Here is a 16,177-nt window from a genome sequence, read left to right as displayed (position 1 = left end):
AAGACTGTCCCTGACCAGTGTGCTTAAGAACCACAAAGGCAGGCCAAAGCCTTGGAACACAGACCCTGGCCCTCCATCGGTCTGCCCAGAGCCACACCACCTGCTCGCCATACTTCTTAAAGAGGTCACTTTTCCCCCAAGCTAAGGAGAACCTTGCGCCCTCAAATGTGCTGTTCCATAAGCAGCTTCCTTTCTGCGTTTGCTTGTACTGAGTGACGTGAATGCCCTGTTCAAAGGGCTGACACAGCTTCAGTGCAACTGGACCCTGCCCTGCCCTCCGGGTGTCGCTCATTCCATGTCTTCTCCTCTGTGCCTCTGTCCCTGTACTTTCTTGGTTTTGTTGTTGTTGCTGCTGCTGCTGCTGTTATTGTTTGGTTTACTGGTTGGTTGGTTGGTTGGTTGGTTGGTGTGTTTGTTATTTCCTATGGCTTGTTATTCTGGCCAGGCCCAGCCACCCCACCCCCACTCGTGGCAAATGTAGTATACTGTTTGCTTGTATCTGGAATGGTCCATTCCTATCTGCTGCCCCTGCTTAGCTTCCTCTCTGAGTGGTGCCAGGATTTCCATCCAGGTCTAGGAGCTTTCCAGCCCAAGCAAATGCAAGGCAAGAGAAGCCAGAGAATATGCGCACTCAGTGGCAGGCTCACAACTCAATAAGACCCCAAGTCCTGATGGGCAGACAGAACCTGTCTACATCGACAGGCATTGACAGCCCCAAATGCACCCGTCGGCAAATGTTTGTGGAAGACACTCTCCCTAGGCAGGGCCCACCTTCCCTGTGGTCACCCCACCACCCAGCCCAGGCCTCCGAGACTGTGGGCTCAGCACTTCTGCTCTCTGTGGAAGGAAGACCCTTCAATAAATTGAGTTCCAAAGACTGCATCATCTCCTAGGCGCAAGGATGCAGCAGAAGCCAGTCCTTGGTGTGTACGAGCAGTCTCTGACTACTCAGAGCCACAGGACCCCACCAGGCAGGTGTGGTGATGAAACTGAGGAAGGTGACCCTGTGCCTGCCTCTCCAGCAGCCCCAAGACAGCCATGGGTGTGGAGGCTGCCATGCAAGGCTGTAACACCTGCCAGGCATGTCACCCTGCAGGCCCCACGGCAGGTGCAAAGCTGCCAGGTCTGCAGATGCCCCAGGAACAGTGTGCGCCACACCCTCCACCTTATCCCGCGCATGTACACAGGAGCTGAAGTCATCAAAACAGGGCCGTGGACCCCGCAGCCTGCTTGGGTCTCCTTTTTCCTCTGCCCTTTTCCCTGCCGGGAAAAGTACTAGGTCATTTGTGTACTAGTCTGCATTGTTCTGAGCCTCCAGGGCCCTGGCAGAGCCCAGGGGCAACTGGGACTTGTGCCCAGCTCCAGCATGGGCCCTGAGCATTGCCAGAAAGGTACTCAAACCTCAGGTGGATGCCTGGAAGCTCTGGCCTCACAAGGCTGCCTGTGGGCTGCAGGCCATGCCTTCTTCCACACCCTGCTGCTGACAGGGGAGGGCTGGTCAAGACACATGGTTCCTGGGTCAAGGGAGACAGCCAGGCTAACTGACACAGCTTCCCGTGTCTTCACAGCCACTCCTTCTGTCAGGCCGTGCTAGGACTCAGGGACATAGAAACTGTCACTGACCCATTTAGCAGATCAGAAAGGGCTCAGAGAGGGCAATAAACTTATTAAGGGGTACCCATCCACCCATAACACAGCAGGGACTCAAACCTAAGCTTTAAGTCGTTTCTCTTGACCAAGCCTTTGCATGGGCTGATCCGGTCAGCACTCTTGCGTTTGTGTATGTCTGTCCTATTATCTGCTCTGTGGTCCTGGTGAGTCTCAGCTTTGCCATATTTACAGTGAACATAGGGTATCATCACCCAGGGGCTAGTGGACTCAGGAGGATGTAATTGGGCAGAGAAAGGGAGAGCCTGGTCTCCTGAGTCTCCAGCCAGGGCACAGGGTCTGGCTCATAGGAGGAGGGCCCCAGGCTCAGCCCGCTGCAGGCTTTCCACTTACTGGTATCTAAAGAAGCTTTGCTTTAAGCCCAGGCATCCCTCATGCTGTCTGTGGTCCCTGGGCAGTGGCAGGACACCACAGTGTCCCTCCCTAGCTGGTGCTAGCCCACAACACAGGTCAGGCCACAGGAAAAAGTCACCCTGAGTCAGTAGAGACATAAATGCTGGACAGATGCCTTAGGAAGGGAGGGAGGGAGGGAGGCTGCCATCCTCCCTAGTACATTCTCCCTCTCCTGTCCTCTCTCAACACCCCCAGCCTCCCTGGACTATCCCAGTCTGGTCCTCTCCCCATTCCCATACCTCCAACTCCCCCACCCTTGCTCTCTGCCTGCTGCCCCCCCCCCTCTGGTCAGGAATCAGATATTTGGTCTCCAGCCCCTGGCCCTGTAGTAGGTGAAGTGGTTTTCTTCTCTGCCTGGCGTGTGGGGTGTGAAAAGAGTGCTCAGGAGGGGAAGAAAGAAGAAAGTCTGCCTCTAGCTGTGTCCCTTTCTACTTGAACGTGTTGCAAACAGCAGGGGCGCGGCATTGCGAAGCTTTCACGGCCTGGCAGGCCATGGTACCAGGAGCACAGAGGACAGAATAAAATGGCCGGGAAGCGATCCACCGCCCAGCCCATCTTAAGCGCTCACAGTCAGGGAGGCATGGCACACGGGCTTTCATTCAGCCGGCAGTGGCCCGGCTTCCCTCTGTTGTCTTATTCCAGCTGAGGACCTGATGGGCTGTGGTTAGAGGCTGCAACTCTCACCTCCAGAGTAGGGGCTCAGGCATGAGCAGCATAGCAAGTGGCCGCAGCACCACCATCCCTGCACCTGCCTTATCCCCTGCCCACTGGGCCCGGCGATACCGGCCAGAGCAACATATACAGAGAGCACACACATCAAGAGCCTGCCACACAGAAAGGAAGAGTCCTGGTCAGTGGCCTGGCACTCTAAGCCACCTTCCTAGCCTCACAGGGTAGGGATGGAGCCCCAACCACATCCTTGTTCCATCAGTCTACTACCACCGCACCTCCAGGCCTACAGCATTTCTCCCTGTTATACATGCACATGCAGGCACATACATATTTACACACATCCATGCACATAAACATACAAGCACACATGTACTCATGCATATATGCACACATAGACACACATACGTGCGTACACATACATGCATAGACCCTTTTTGCTACTAGCTTAACCCCCCAGGGGACTCAGCCCCCTCCTTATGCTCTAACTTACCTCGAATCAAGAATAAAGCTGGCCTCTTAACTGTCCACAGAGCAGATGAATGAGCCGGTTAGAACCAGTCATGGTTGTGGCTGATGTTAGCTGAACATGTAGCATATTCTGGGCCCTGTGTGGTGCCGATTGCAGACACCTTCACATTAGGTATGAACACCAAGGCTCAGCACAGCTGGACCATTACCCCAGCCCAGAGTTATTTAGACGTGAAACATGCAGACAGACCCTGTTGGGAGCCTGATATTCTCACCTTGTTCCTCAGCGCCCTGTCCTTCTGCAAAGATGCAGCCTCATAAAGATAAGCTCGGCCTCAGGGAAGCCAGAGAGAGCTCTGTCAGGGGCCTTTGGGCAGCAGCAACACTTAGCACTTTTTCATACAATTCAGAAACCTGGTGGCACTTTGGCCTAGCACACTCAGAGAGAGACAGGTCCCATGTTACAGGACCAGACAGACCCAGAGACAGCAGGCGACTTTCCTAGGAGCACACAGCTCTGGGCCCTTGTAGAGCAGATCCCTATTTCCTCCTGCCGTGTTGCCTACAGTTCCTGAGTCCCAGGTGGCAGGCACACACATTCTAGATGGTTTTGTCTCTCCTCAGTGGAAGCTTTCCTGGGAGATGGCACGTGGCTTTGTCTCCCGCTCCTTCTTTCCTTATGGAGGTGGGTTTTGTGTAAGAGAGGGGGTGAGCTTCACAAAACAGAAGGATCTAAGTTCTGTCGGTGGAAGGTTTTCTGAAGAAAATTAGAGTGGATGCTACAACATATTCCAAGGGAAGGGGTGCACAAGCCTTCCCGAGAAGTCAGCTTTTCTGTGTGATTGCAAGGGACCAGCCCGCCAAAGACCTATGGGAAAACCAGTACAAGCCCAGGGACCCACAGATGCAAAGGCCCTGGGGCAGAAGGGTGTTTACTACTGGAGCTCCAGGATGGAATGGAAACCAGACAGGAGAAGCCATCACAGATCTGACCATCCATGGCAGGAAGCCTAACTTTGCTCATGTTGCCCTGGGAAGCCCTGGAAGACTAAAGTGAAGGCCAGCATTGAAAACCTCTAGAATCCACTTTATTGTTTCTGTGTGGGGTTGCAGTGGGTAGCGCTGGAGATCACACTGGGGTCATCCAAAGATGGTAGCCAGGGCCACAGCCAAAGGCTGCATGGCAGCAAGAAGCTGGGAGACTGGCTGTGTTGGGAGAAGTGGGAACTGGCCAGGGTGGCATAGAGAAGGCAGGGGAGAAACAAGGGTGCTGCCTGGGTGCTGAGCAAACCTGGGAAGCCAAGAACAGATGTGGAGTTGGGAGTCTGACCAAGTTGAGTTTCCGACATCAGCCAGGATGCCCCAGGGATATTAGCAGATAGGTGGATAAGTTCTGAGCTCTGGGGTGAAGGCTAAGCTACAATATAAATTTGAAGTTATCAGCATACAGATGATATTTAAAGCCTGCCAGCCTTTCCACCCCCACCCCCATTCCACACCTCCATCAGCAGCAGGATGGCACGCTTTCGAAAGACCAGGGACCACAAGAGCCCGTTATCCCCCATCAACCCCTGCAAATGGGCCTCCTTGATCTGAGCCGTGAAGACATAATCATTGGGCTTTCAAAATCATAGGTGGAAAGTTCAAGCAAGTATGTGAAGTCACAGAATTTATTATTCAAAACATCCCCTGGCCGTGCTTCCTTCCCACTCCCTGGAGATGGGGGTTTTATGTAAGCTCCACATGTCAGCCCTTCATCTGGGCACCTCTCACTCTTCCCAAGACCTGGTTATGTTGTTAGCCCTTCCTCTAGACGCCCCAGACTGTCACGCTGGGTTTAGGAGGGCATGGGGTATACAAGAGGACTTTTATCCTGGCCCCTGGTTTCGTGAATGGTTTATGCCTCCAGTGGTCAGCACACTTCTCACTCCCCCCTGGTTGTCACGGCTAGTGTGGGAATTGAGGCTCACGAAGTGGATCTATATGGGCCCAGACAGCTCCTGACCAAGGTACAGGTGGACGGGGGCCTGTGGAGGGGCCTCCAGACAGCAACCTCATCTCCCAGTGAAAGTATACTGGGGGCCTGCAAGTCTCTGGGACCAACTGGGGCAGGTGTGGCCCTGCCACACCCCCTACCTCCCTCTCGCCCCCCCACACACACCTAAGCCTCCCGCTGCAAGCGATTTGACAATACCCTGCACATTGTACTGCCCTCCCCTGGGAGCAACTGTCCGTGCGAGGAAGGGACCTGCTCCCAATCCCACTAAATTGTTATTGACTTGTGTTCTGTGCGTTCTGCAAACATTTCACTCAGCCGTCGCCTGCAAGCCCACGAATCCCTGCTAGGGCTAACGGGGAAGCCAGCTGTGCCGGGCCATCTCGCCTGCTCCTTCTCATCGATCACAGAATTAAACTGACAGAAGAACCGCAGGGCGGTGTGGGAGGGGCAGGGCCTGGCCACTATCCTGGGCGGGGCCCAGAGTCCCAGGGACCACAGGATACAGGCTGGCCAGTGTACCTGACGTGCAGCCTGGCCCAACCAGAGGAAGCCAGGGAAACAGCTTCAGTGGCTGCCTCGAGTTCCTGTGACAGGCAGCAAGAAGCACGTAGACTAGAGGCCACCAGCTGAGCCATCGGTGCCTCTCCTGCGACATGTGAACACAAAACAGTTACCGGATTCATCAGTGTTTGGCCACTGGAAGATCTGACCTGGAAGTCAGTTTCAAGCCAGTCTCAGGAAATCAGGTCTGGCCACCCTGGTCCTACATTCCACACAGAAGCCTGCAGAGCCACTGTGCCTTTATGAGACGTGAGCTCCCTGTTTCCAGTCCACAGCACATGGTCCTCCCAATGCTGTGACTCCGTGGTTACTCCGCTTGCACATTTCTCCGTGTCATCTCTGCTTGGACCCAGGAAGAAGAGAATTTGATAATGAAAATGAGCCTCCAGGCCAAGCACAGCTTTGGGAGCCTCCCCTCAGCCTGTGCTTGCTCCCTCTTTACAGCAAGTCTCCTTCACCTCAACACTTGCTGTTCCTAGCCCCTGTAGCCCACACTCTTATAGGCCAAGGACAGAAGATTCTAGGCCAGCGTGTATCCCTTCCCTACCTTGGGTTAAGCCCACCATGGTCTAGGTTGGGATTCTGCATGCACAGGACCAGTCTAGTTATCTGGACTTACAGCCAGGAAGATGCCCAGCATAGACATTTGGAGAAAAATTAGCCTGTGGCCAGTTAATCTCCCACCATTTAGGTCCCTCACTCTGGGCTGTTATTAACAGTGGAGAATGTCTTTGTGAGAAGCAAACCCCAGCCCATGTGGACCATTTGACTAGAACTCACTTGAGTATGATGCACATCCCTGTCCTTTGGGCTTTGGTTCAGTATCTGTGTTAATACTGCCCCATGACTCACTCTGCTTTCTGCGTCTCCTGCCAAGACCCTGGGGTGAAGCTGACTCTTTCTGCTGAAGGCACCTTGGGCTTGGCTGTATAAGGAAAAGGCCCCAGAGTGAGCTCAGCACCTTGTGGAGAGCCTGTCTGTACCCACAGGACTTCCCCAGATCTCAGGGATTATGAATCCAACTTGTGGGGTTCCTAGAAGAACAACCTACACTTAGCCTGCTGCAGCAACCCCGCAGGCACCTAGACCATCCCTGCCTGTGTCCCAGCTTACCCATGGCAGCTCAGCCCTGATTGCTGGGTGCTGGCCGTCATACATTGATACATTTAACATTTCTTGTCTGTCTTGGTCCATGCCTTCTCGGAACTCAGTGTCACCCTTGTGCTAGCCAAAGTCTTGAAGGCCTTGTAACTAGTCACTTCTTACATTTTGAAAAGGATCTCTCCATTGTCCAGGCTGACCTCTTACTGCCTGGCTCAGACCATCTTCCTGTGCCAGCCTCCCTGGTACTGGAGTTCAAGGCATGGCCAGCTTGTGCTTAGTAGCTTCGTATTCATTCAGTGAACTGGGCCCAGACAGGGAAAGCAACTGGCTTGCACGCAACCTCTATCCAGAGTGGCAGAGTCTGCTGCCGGCCCGCTGGCTTTCCCTTCCGGCCTCTGTCTCGCCTGCCTCTTCACAGGGCCCTTTCAGCATCCTTTCTCCCTGTCAGCCCTGCTCTCGTTCCCAGCCTCCCTCTCCTCCCATGGAGCCCTTTCTCTCGTCCTCCCACAGTCCCCCGCCCACCCGTGCCTTCCATGCAGGCGACATTGCCAGCCAGGGAAGGGAAAGATGCGGGCTGGCATTCTGTCAAGGAATTAATTGAAAAATAAAACCATTAGGTGGGAACTGGAGAAATGCAGAAGTGGGTGTTTGGAGGTTGGGGGGAGGGGGCAGGACTGGGGGGCTGTTGGGGGCCGGCCGAGCTTTTTGTCAAGTTCATTTCTCGGTATTGATGTTTGGTGACAGTCACTTGTTGTTTATCTTCAGGAGCAGCTGCGCCGTGGAAGGGAAATGCACGGCTTGTTCCGTTTATTTATTTCACACCTTCCCCGGGTTCTGCTTTGTGTTGTTTGGTGAAGGCCCACGGAGGCCTCCAACATGGGGAAGCAGGGTTTCCACAGCTGTTCCTGCCAGGCGGAGCCTGGAGCCGGCACTCCATGTGGAGGCAGGCCAGCGGGGGTTGGGGCGGGGGCTGGGTGGCAGCAGCAAAGACATAGGGTCCAGCTTGCCCTACAGGCAAAATGGGGGCCCAACTCCGATCCCTGGCTGTGGACTTGAGCCCACACCATCAGTAAGATGCACCCACCCCATCCTCTGCCTCCTTCATCCTTACAGCCACCTCAGGAGGTGGCAGAGAGCAGGGGTGACATGCGCGGGGTGACTTGGTCTGGGGTCCTGGAGTTGTAGTCACTGCCTGGCCCCTGTGTCCTAGCCCCTAGCACCTCCCTGGACAACTGTTATTTTCTAGCCTGCAATTGAAGAAGTTGCTAGTTGGTCCTCAAGCCCTGGGCTGCTCTCATTGGCTCTGCAGCCGGCAGATGGTCGTCACTCACACTGGGCCAAGCAGAGAATCAGCTGAGGCACAAGTCACAGGGGCAGCCTCGGGGAGCCCAGGCCTTCAAGGGGGCTGGTTCTTTGTTGTGGGTACTCTGGGGCCTCTAGATGGGACCTGGGCAGAGTGGCCTGTACTCAAGGGTCCCTCGAGTGTCACTAATGCCAGGGAGTGAAAGGAGCACCCACTTAGAACCAATCTGCTCTCAATGGGCTCCAGGGTTGTGAGGGTGGGGTTGCATGTCACAAGACACAGCATGGAGCATCCCCCGCCAGGCAGACAACCCAGTGCTAAGGAATAGCCACAGACAGAGATGGTCCTTCATCTGGGCACTCCCCGGGGCAACTGTTCAGAGAGTGGACAGAGACTCGAGCTGAGGAGCCCTGCTCTGAGCAGACAGTCAGCCTGGCTGGTGCCATGAGCACAAGCGAAGGGCAGTGGGCACCATGATTCTGTCCCCAGGGCTTTCTTGGACTCTTAGCAAAGCTGTGTCAGAGGTCCTGGCCAGGAGTCAGTCAGTTGGTGAGAGAGTGTGTTCGCGCACGTGTGTGTGTGTGTGTGTGTGTGTGTGTGTGTGTGTGTGTGTGTGTGTGTGTGTGTGGTGGCGTGTTCATGCAAATCATTCTTGCCTTTGTACATTCTTCTTCCTGCTCCTGCCATAGCCTGATCCCTTTGAGTCCTGTTGTGCCCTGGCCCGCTTCAGTCAGTCTCTCAGCAGACATTTACCGAGGGCTGCGAGGTAGCAAGGCAGCTCTAGGCATTGGAGCAGGAGGGTGGGTGTGGCAGGCATGCCTGCCTTCAGCAAGAGACAAACAGCAGTGAAGCCAGAAAGGTCATATGGGTACTGTGGGAGACTCACAGTAGAGGATTCCAGACAGGCCACAGCAGTGCAAAGGCCCTGGGGTGAGCGGAATGGATACCAGGATGGATAGAGAAGTGGCCGGCTCCTGTTGGCTGATTGCCAACAGTATGACAGCTTTGGCTTCCTATAGGGACAGGGCACAGCAGAGGTGCTGCAGGAGAGGGGGGTCGGCTCTAGAGTTGGCTTGACAGGGTCCCTCTGTTGCCTCCAACATGAGATGCTGGGAGGATCATCATAGTGGCAGAAGGGGTCTGTGCTGGAGTCTGGGCTCAGCCCTGAAACAGCAAGGATACTTGAGGGACACCTGCCCCTGTGACTCCTCCCCAGCCAATCTGTCCCAGACCCCCACCCAGGGAGCGGCGGGAGGGGCACCAGAACCAGCCGGGGACTGGCTTTGTTGTTGTCTATTTCCAGCCCTATTACCTGCCCACGATCCAATTTTCTGAGGCCATTGTGCAGCGGGCATGAGGCGCAGAGTGAGGAGAGGACACCGCAGGGAGCCGGGCCGCTGCCTCCTCTTTCCACAGTTGGCCATGATGAGCAGGGCTGCCAGACCTGGGCTCCCAGCCAGTGCCCCACCTCCCATGTCGTCTCCAGGCAGCACAGCCCTGCAGCTCTGCTCATGCCTCACCCACCTCGGGGTCTCATGGAAGCCCCGGCAGGGACACCGTCCCGAACAGAAGGGCCTGGTGCATGGTGGGAGAGAGGAGGCTCAGGCTGTGCCAGGGAAGTGTGGGCGGCTGAGGTAGAAGAGACCAGGGTGTGAGCTCTGCAGGCCTGGGGGCAACTCAGAAAGCAACATGGCAGCTACAGAGGCTTGCCTGTGGGCCCAGGTCTCAGGACAGCAGCCGTGTGCAGCAACTGCTAGGGTGTGGGAGAGCCTAGGAAAGGACCAAGCTGATAGGAAGGGGCGAGAGAGGCTGGGCCAGGCACCGACATCGAGGGCAGGGGCTGTATCCTCATAGGTGTGGGAGGAATGAGATGAGAGGGATTCCTGGCCCCAGCCCCAAGAGCCAAGGTCATCCATGCCTGAACCAGGTGTTCTGTCTACCTGGTTCTATCTGCTGTCACATAGACACGTGAGATAAAGGGTTGGGTGTCTGCATTCAGAAGGCTTCCCAGAGGACTTAAGAGTGTCCTGAAAGGCAGCCTCTTTACAAAATAAGCCTTCCCGGGTGAGTGGATGGTTAGACCAGCAGTTAGACTGGTGAGGCGAGCAGCCCAGAGCCAGCCTCTCAGATTCCTTGTCTGTGGGGTTGTTGAAGACACTAGTGCCCTAGCATACAGCAGTTACTCAACTCGTGGCATATGGAAGAGTTGTTTGTCAACCCCACCCCTAGCCACTTGTTCCTTCCTATTGGAGAACTCCTCTGCACTCATCAAAGCCCAAGTCACCCTGTCCTCCAAAGCTGCCCTCATTGCTATGATCCCCGTAGCCCTCTGGATTCCTTGGGCACTGCAGCTATGCACCTAATATTGAGTTTGTGGCTGGCACAGGAATGAGACAGGCTTCTGCTTCCGCCCAGCAGTTGCCTGGGTTGACTGGGCCTCTAGCGGGTGGGGATGAGGCAGCCCTCAGGTGGGCCACTGGCTCCCTAAAGTGGGACCTCTGCTCCGTGGCAAGGGTGGGAGGCAGGAGAGGCACCAGGTAAGGCTGAACTGACCAGAGCTGTTCCCTTTCTTCTCTCATTCCTCCCTGGCTCATCCCACATTTGCTCTCTCCTTGTGCCCGCCCCACACACCTCTGCCTCCCCCACTCACTGCTGAACCCTCTTGGGGTCTTTTCTCCTCTCCGCCATCTGCCACAGAGCCCCCGAAGAAAAAGCGGTCCGCGGTGTTGGATGGGATCCTGGAGCAGCTGGAAGATGCGGACAACGATGACAGCGAGCAAACTCTCCAGCTGTGAGCTGGCACTGCCAGGGTGCCTGGTGCCAGGACCCCAGGGCCGGGCAGTGCGTTACAGGAGGTCTCCATGGGTCAGGACCAGAGGAGACAAAAAGCTCGTGGCAAGTACTGGATGTGAGAACAACTTTTCTGCAGACTCCGCACCAGTGGTGTGTTGAACAACTGCTGACCCAGCTCCTGCACTGGGCAATGCTTGTGAGGGGCTCCATGAGGAGCTTAGGCCTGGCATCCTCCTGTGGCATGGCTGGCCACACCCTGCCCCCTTCTCCCTTTGGAGCAGATTCTGGGGTGAGTGACAGGCGCATAGCCACTGTAGAGCTCCTGGCAGGAATGGGCTGTCTGTGGGGACACTAGGCCCACCCAGCCAGGCTCTTGCAGCCCTGCCTCACCCTCTACAGGACTGCTGGCCAATGAACGGAGCTGGGGCCTCTTCATCACCTCATCACCGGGGCCCCTTCCTAGTCCTCGAGATGCATCATTCCGAGCCCTGATGCCAGGGTCACAGGCTGATCTGTGCCAGTACCACTGACGGTCGCTGCAGCCCAAGTGGAGGCCCTGGGATCCCCGCTGAGGCCTCGCCTGCACCAGAGGCTTCGAAAGATCATCTCTGACTGGGTACCCTAGCACAGCCTCTCCATGAACACTAGCACACCATCAGCCAGAGGAGGACATGGCATCAGTTAGGGAGCAAGGCCACAGCCCTCCAACCACTGTCCTGCGACAGCACCACCTCTCAAGCGAGAAGCTTAAGATCTTACCGTCTTGAGTTGGAGGAGTGTCTGTTCAGTGCAGGGGACTGGCATGGCTGCCTCAGCCAGCTATGCCAACTTCAACCACCAAACCAGCAATGCCTGAGGAGACAGTACTCTCACCTTGGAGCTGTTATCACCGAGGGCTGAAGATGTGCTGGACAAGTTCTGGGTGCCAGGCTTTCCGACTTTTTGTGAGAATCTTGGCCTATGAATTTTTTGTGGGGATGAGTCCCTGCTTTTCAGAGTGGCCTGGACCCTACACTGGGTTACCAAAGCTGGGGGCACATCCTATGGGTGGGGCAGCCACTTTGTTACAGTTCAGGGGCACTGAGAATATAAAGCAATAAACGGCAGAGTCTAGAATTTCCCCTCCATCTACCTCAGATGTCGCTCTGTCACTTAGATGGCACCCTGCACAGAGGTCAAGCTGATGCCTTCCACACCCGTGCTGGACCATCGGGATCGGGAACCACAGCCCGTTACTGTGGGCCATTAGAAACTGACCCACCCATTCACGGTGCACCCGCATGCCACAGCACCTCAGCCAGGGCGGCCTAGGGCAGAAAGCTCCCATCTGACAGCAGTGTAGCTCCCCCAGAGCAGGGTCCACACCTGTGCCACTTGTCAAGGATATGAGGATCTGTGCTCCACCAGGTTGACCTCCAAGCCTTAGAGCTCAGCAGGTGGCTTCTGAGTCCCCTGGCCTCCCGAGTCCGGGTCCCCAGCACCGATGACAGCAGGCAAGGTGCTGGGGACCCATAATCTCAGCTCTTATGGGGCAGAGACAAACAGGTCCTCGGATGGATTGACAGTGAGCCTAGCCAATCAGTGAACTCCAGATTGAGTAAGAGACCTGAGTCAGAAAAAAAAAAAAAAAAAGAGTGGAGAGCAACTGAGGACACAGTGAACCTTTGGCTTCCACATGTACTTCTCCCCTGGCTTCTCCATGTACCTCTTTCCGGCCCTGCTCCCACTCCACTCCATGCCACACACATAAACAGCTTGTGCATGGCTCGTGTCCAGTATAACTGGGGAGCCTTAGAAGACGTGGGTGTAAGCCTGTGGGCCCTGCAAAGCCTGGAGGTGATAGTTTCTGGCCAGCTGCCAGGGGTGGGAAATGACTCATCATCACCCACCCCATGGTTCCTCACAAAGTCATGGTTCCTCACAAAGGTAGGCTCTGGTGGTTGGGATGGGAATACCCTTATGTGGCTCCACCCTGGGCCTTTGAGTCCTTCTGAGCGCCCAGCTAGGACCCCAAGTCCAGCCGAGAAGGGAAATCCAGGGAACAGAATGGAGTCTGAGCTAGCATGAAGGTTTGAGATGGAGCATGCCTTGTCCTGCTGGCCCCTGGCTGACAGCAAAGACTAGAGGTCATGAACCTGAGCGTAGGCACCTTGACTGATAAAGGACGGCCATATCAAAACAGGAGCCCTGCTGCGGGTGGAAACCCAAGCTGGACAAAAGCAGGACAAACCAGGGTGCTTGTGTAGGTGTCCTCCTTTGGACATTGCATTCCTTGACACCCAGGGCCTTGAGATACACACTTGGGGTGCTGGAGAGATGACCCAGCAGTTAAAGAGGGTGTACCGCTCTTCCAGAAGACCCAGGTTCGGCTCCCAGCATCTACATGAGGTGAGCCACACCTGCCTGCTTAACTCCAGCCACAGAGGACCCAGCACCCTCTTCTGGCTTCTGCGGGCAATTGCGCTCATCTGGCACACAAAGACAGAGATACACATCAATAAAAATAATGTCTTTTTTTTTTTTTTTTTTTTTTTGAGAAAATGCTCACATAGGGTGCAAGACAGCCCTCCTCCTCCATGTGTCCCTTCTTCCAGCCACCCCCTGTCCTGTGCCCTCCCCACAGTCTGCAGCCTCAGCCACCACTCAGGATAGCTGGGGCAGGATCGGCTGGGGCTGCGCACTCAGGCTTTGCCGAACAGAGCCGAGCTCGGGCTCAACATCTAATTCAATTTGTTCTGCTGAGATTGAAATATGAAATGGTTGCCAGTCAAAAACGTTCAAAGGACGGCAAGGAGGGAGAGGGTGCCTGCTGGAATTTAAATTTTAATGAAAATGACTTTAACCCTTCGGTAAGGCCCGGAGGAAATGGAACTCGGCGCTTGGGTCCTGGGAATGAAGCCTCCGGGGCTTTGCCTGGCCCCCCTCTCTCTGCCTCACTGGCAATGCCTGGGCGGTTTTCCCCTGCGGAGCCACTTTCTAAAGCTTGGGCTGCTCCTGCTTCCCTGTAACAGGCTTGTCCCTGCTGCTGAGCCCACTGATGTGAGCGCCTTCCTCTGCCCCCCACATTTCCCACCCCCTTCAGGACACATCTGCGAGCTTGTGACTTGTGACGCTGCTGAGTCCCTCCTTGTTTGCATTTTTTCTACATAGGGCTGTGCTGCCCGGGCTCCACCTGCACTCCTGGGCTCCAGCGACCTCAGCCTCCAGACGTGGGGCCTTGTGTCCTCTCCTCACTCCCGTCACAGCAGGTTATTTGGGGTCAGTTCCGTCCTGACAGCGAGTCTCAGCAGAGCACCTCTGGCCTGGGAGGCCCCGGGGACATGGAGTTTGAAATTGAAAGGAGGTTCCCGAGTTTCTCAGAGCCTCCTAGAGGTGGGTGACGTTCCCCCAGGACCAATGCTGCACAGAGGGTTTACACCGGCTCTGGCAGTGGGGAGAAGCGGGCTTCCAGACCACCGTCCAGACAGACCCCAGAAACCGGAAGCATGGACCCAAGGCAAGGGGAGGACATTGAAGAGACCACACTTCATTATTCAGTTCATGAAGTCATTTCTCAGGCAGTTGCCATAAAAAGATCCACAGGTTTTCCAAGCTCTCCAGAATACTAACAAGGGGTCGCCGAGACAGCTCATTGGCTGAGAAGCCTGTCAGCCTGAGTTCAGTTCCTGAGCCCTACATGGTAGGAGAGAACAAACTCTCGTGGGTTACTACCTCAGACCTTCATACATGCTATGGCATCAACACCAGGCCAAGGGCCAGGTCAAAACACTGTTTATGAAGCTCTGCAAACACTGCTGTGCTAGCCAAGATCTTATCATATACAGATTGCCGTGGTGGTTGGGCTGAGTCTCTGCTCCATCACATTCAGGGTGGGTGACACTGACTTCCCTGGGCCTCGGTGTCCTTCCGGGACAGACACACATGCTGGTGGAAAGCCATCTTAGTTATGGTTGGATGGCTGCGATTAAGCCTCATGACCAAAATCAACCTGGGAGGAAAGGGCCTGCTTAGCTCACATTCCACGCACTGTTCATCACTGTAGGAAGTCAGGACAGGAACTCAAGCAGGGCTGGAACCTGGAGGCAGGAGCTGGTGTAGAGGTCACAGAGGGGTGCTGCTTACTGTCTTGCTCCCTGTGGCTTACTCCGCCTGCTTTCTTAGAGAACCCAGGACCACCAGCCCAGGGTTGGCACCACCTACAATGGACTTGGTCCTCCTCCATTAATCCCTATTAGGGAAAATGCCCTACAGGCTTGCCTACAGCCGTGTATTATGAAAGCATTTTCTCAATTGGAGCTCCCTCCCCTCGGATGACTCTAGCTGTGTCAAGATGACATAAAATTACCCCCGCACAGATGCTGAAGTGAGAACATGCCAAGAGCTGGGAAAGGCCCCAACACATACACTATAAACCCTCTCCTGTCAACATCACATCCCCCAGTGCAAAGACAGCATTCTCATCCTCCACCCCTGGCAGGCTCCCCCACTTATCAGCTGTCCTGGAGGCCAGAGTGTTCCAGCACAAGTTCTGGGCTGGGGTTGTCCCTCTTGAGTGACAGAAGGGACCTACACATTCATTATAGCATCGCCAGACACCCAAGATGCCTTCACCTCCAGCTTCCTTAATAAACCCCACTTCTTAATTGTGGCCATCCTGACAGTGATCCACTGAGGCCAGAGCGCTCCTACCCCGGGCAGGAGCCAATACCAAACGCGTCCCATCTGTGGAGATCCACACAGCAGCAGCTCCTGCCTCCGGAGAGCAGTCAAGCGTCCTCCCCATGACGCCAGGTGATGTCACCACCACCCACCCTGGACACCTGCAGTTCAGAGTGGCTTAATAGAACCATAGGTAGGGATTACCACACAAGGCCAGAGAAATGAGCCAAGTCACTCATGATGAATAGTCCAGGAAGGTGCTAGGAGAAGGCAGGTGCCCCTCTTCTCAGATCCTACCTCACAGTTGACTAAAGACTGGGCCTCTTTCCCTTTTGCCTGTGGGAGGAAAAAGATCTTAGAGAGCATATGACCTGGCCATCCACAGACCCCCACAGACAGACCTCTATCTCTACAAGTATTAAACTTTTGATTCATAACAGCAAAATTACAGTTATGAAGTAGCAACGAAAGTAATTTTATGGCTAGGGATCACCACAACATGAGGAGCTTTATTAAAGAGTCTCAGTATTAGGAGGGTTGAGAACCACTGGTCTAGA

At 55.1% G+C, this 16,177-nt stretch overlaps 1 protein-coding gene across 1 annotated transcript in view; it reads left to right on the top strand.

Moving 5' to 3' along the window:
• Window positions 1–12,049, top strand: part of RBM19 (RNA binding motif protein 19) — a 79,335-nt gene extending 67,286 nt beyond the window's left edge. The window contains exon 24 of the mRNA XM_080940660.1: window positions 10,866–12,049. Coding sequence (XP_080796786.1) covers window positions 10,866–10,963 — 98 coding nt within the window. The 3' untranslated portion in view covers window positions 10,964–12,049. The remainder of the gene's footprint in view (window positions 1–10,865) is intronic.
• Window positions 12,050–16,177: the final 4,128 nt, after the last annotated feature.

Source organism: Micromys minutus (assembly GCF_963924665.1).
Source record: "Micromys minutus genome assembly, chromosome: 29".
NCBI lineage: Eukaryota > Metazoa > Chordata > Mammalia > Rodentia > Muridae > Micromys > Micromys minutus.
The sequence above is the reverse complement of the archived record's forward strand: the minus strand, read 5'-3'. Positions and strand labels throughout refer to the sequence as shown.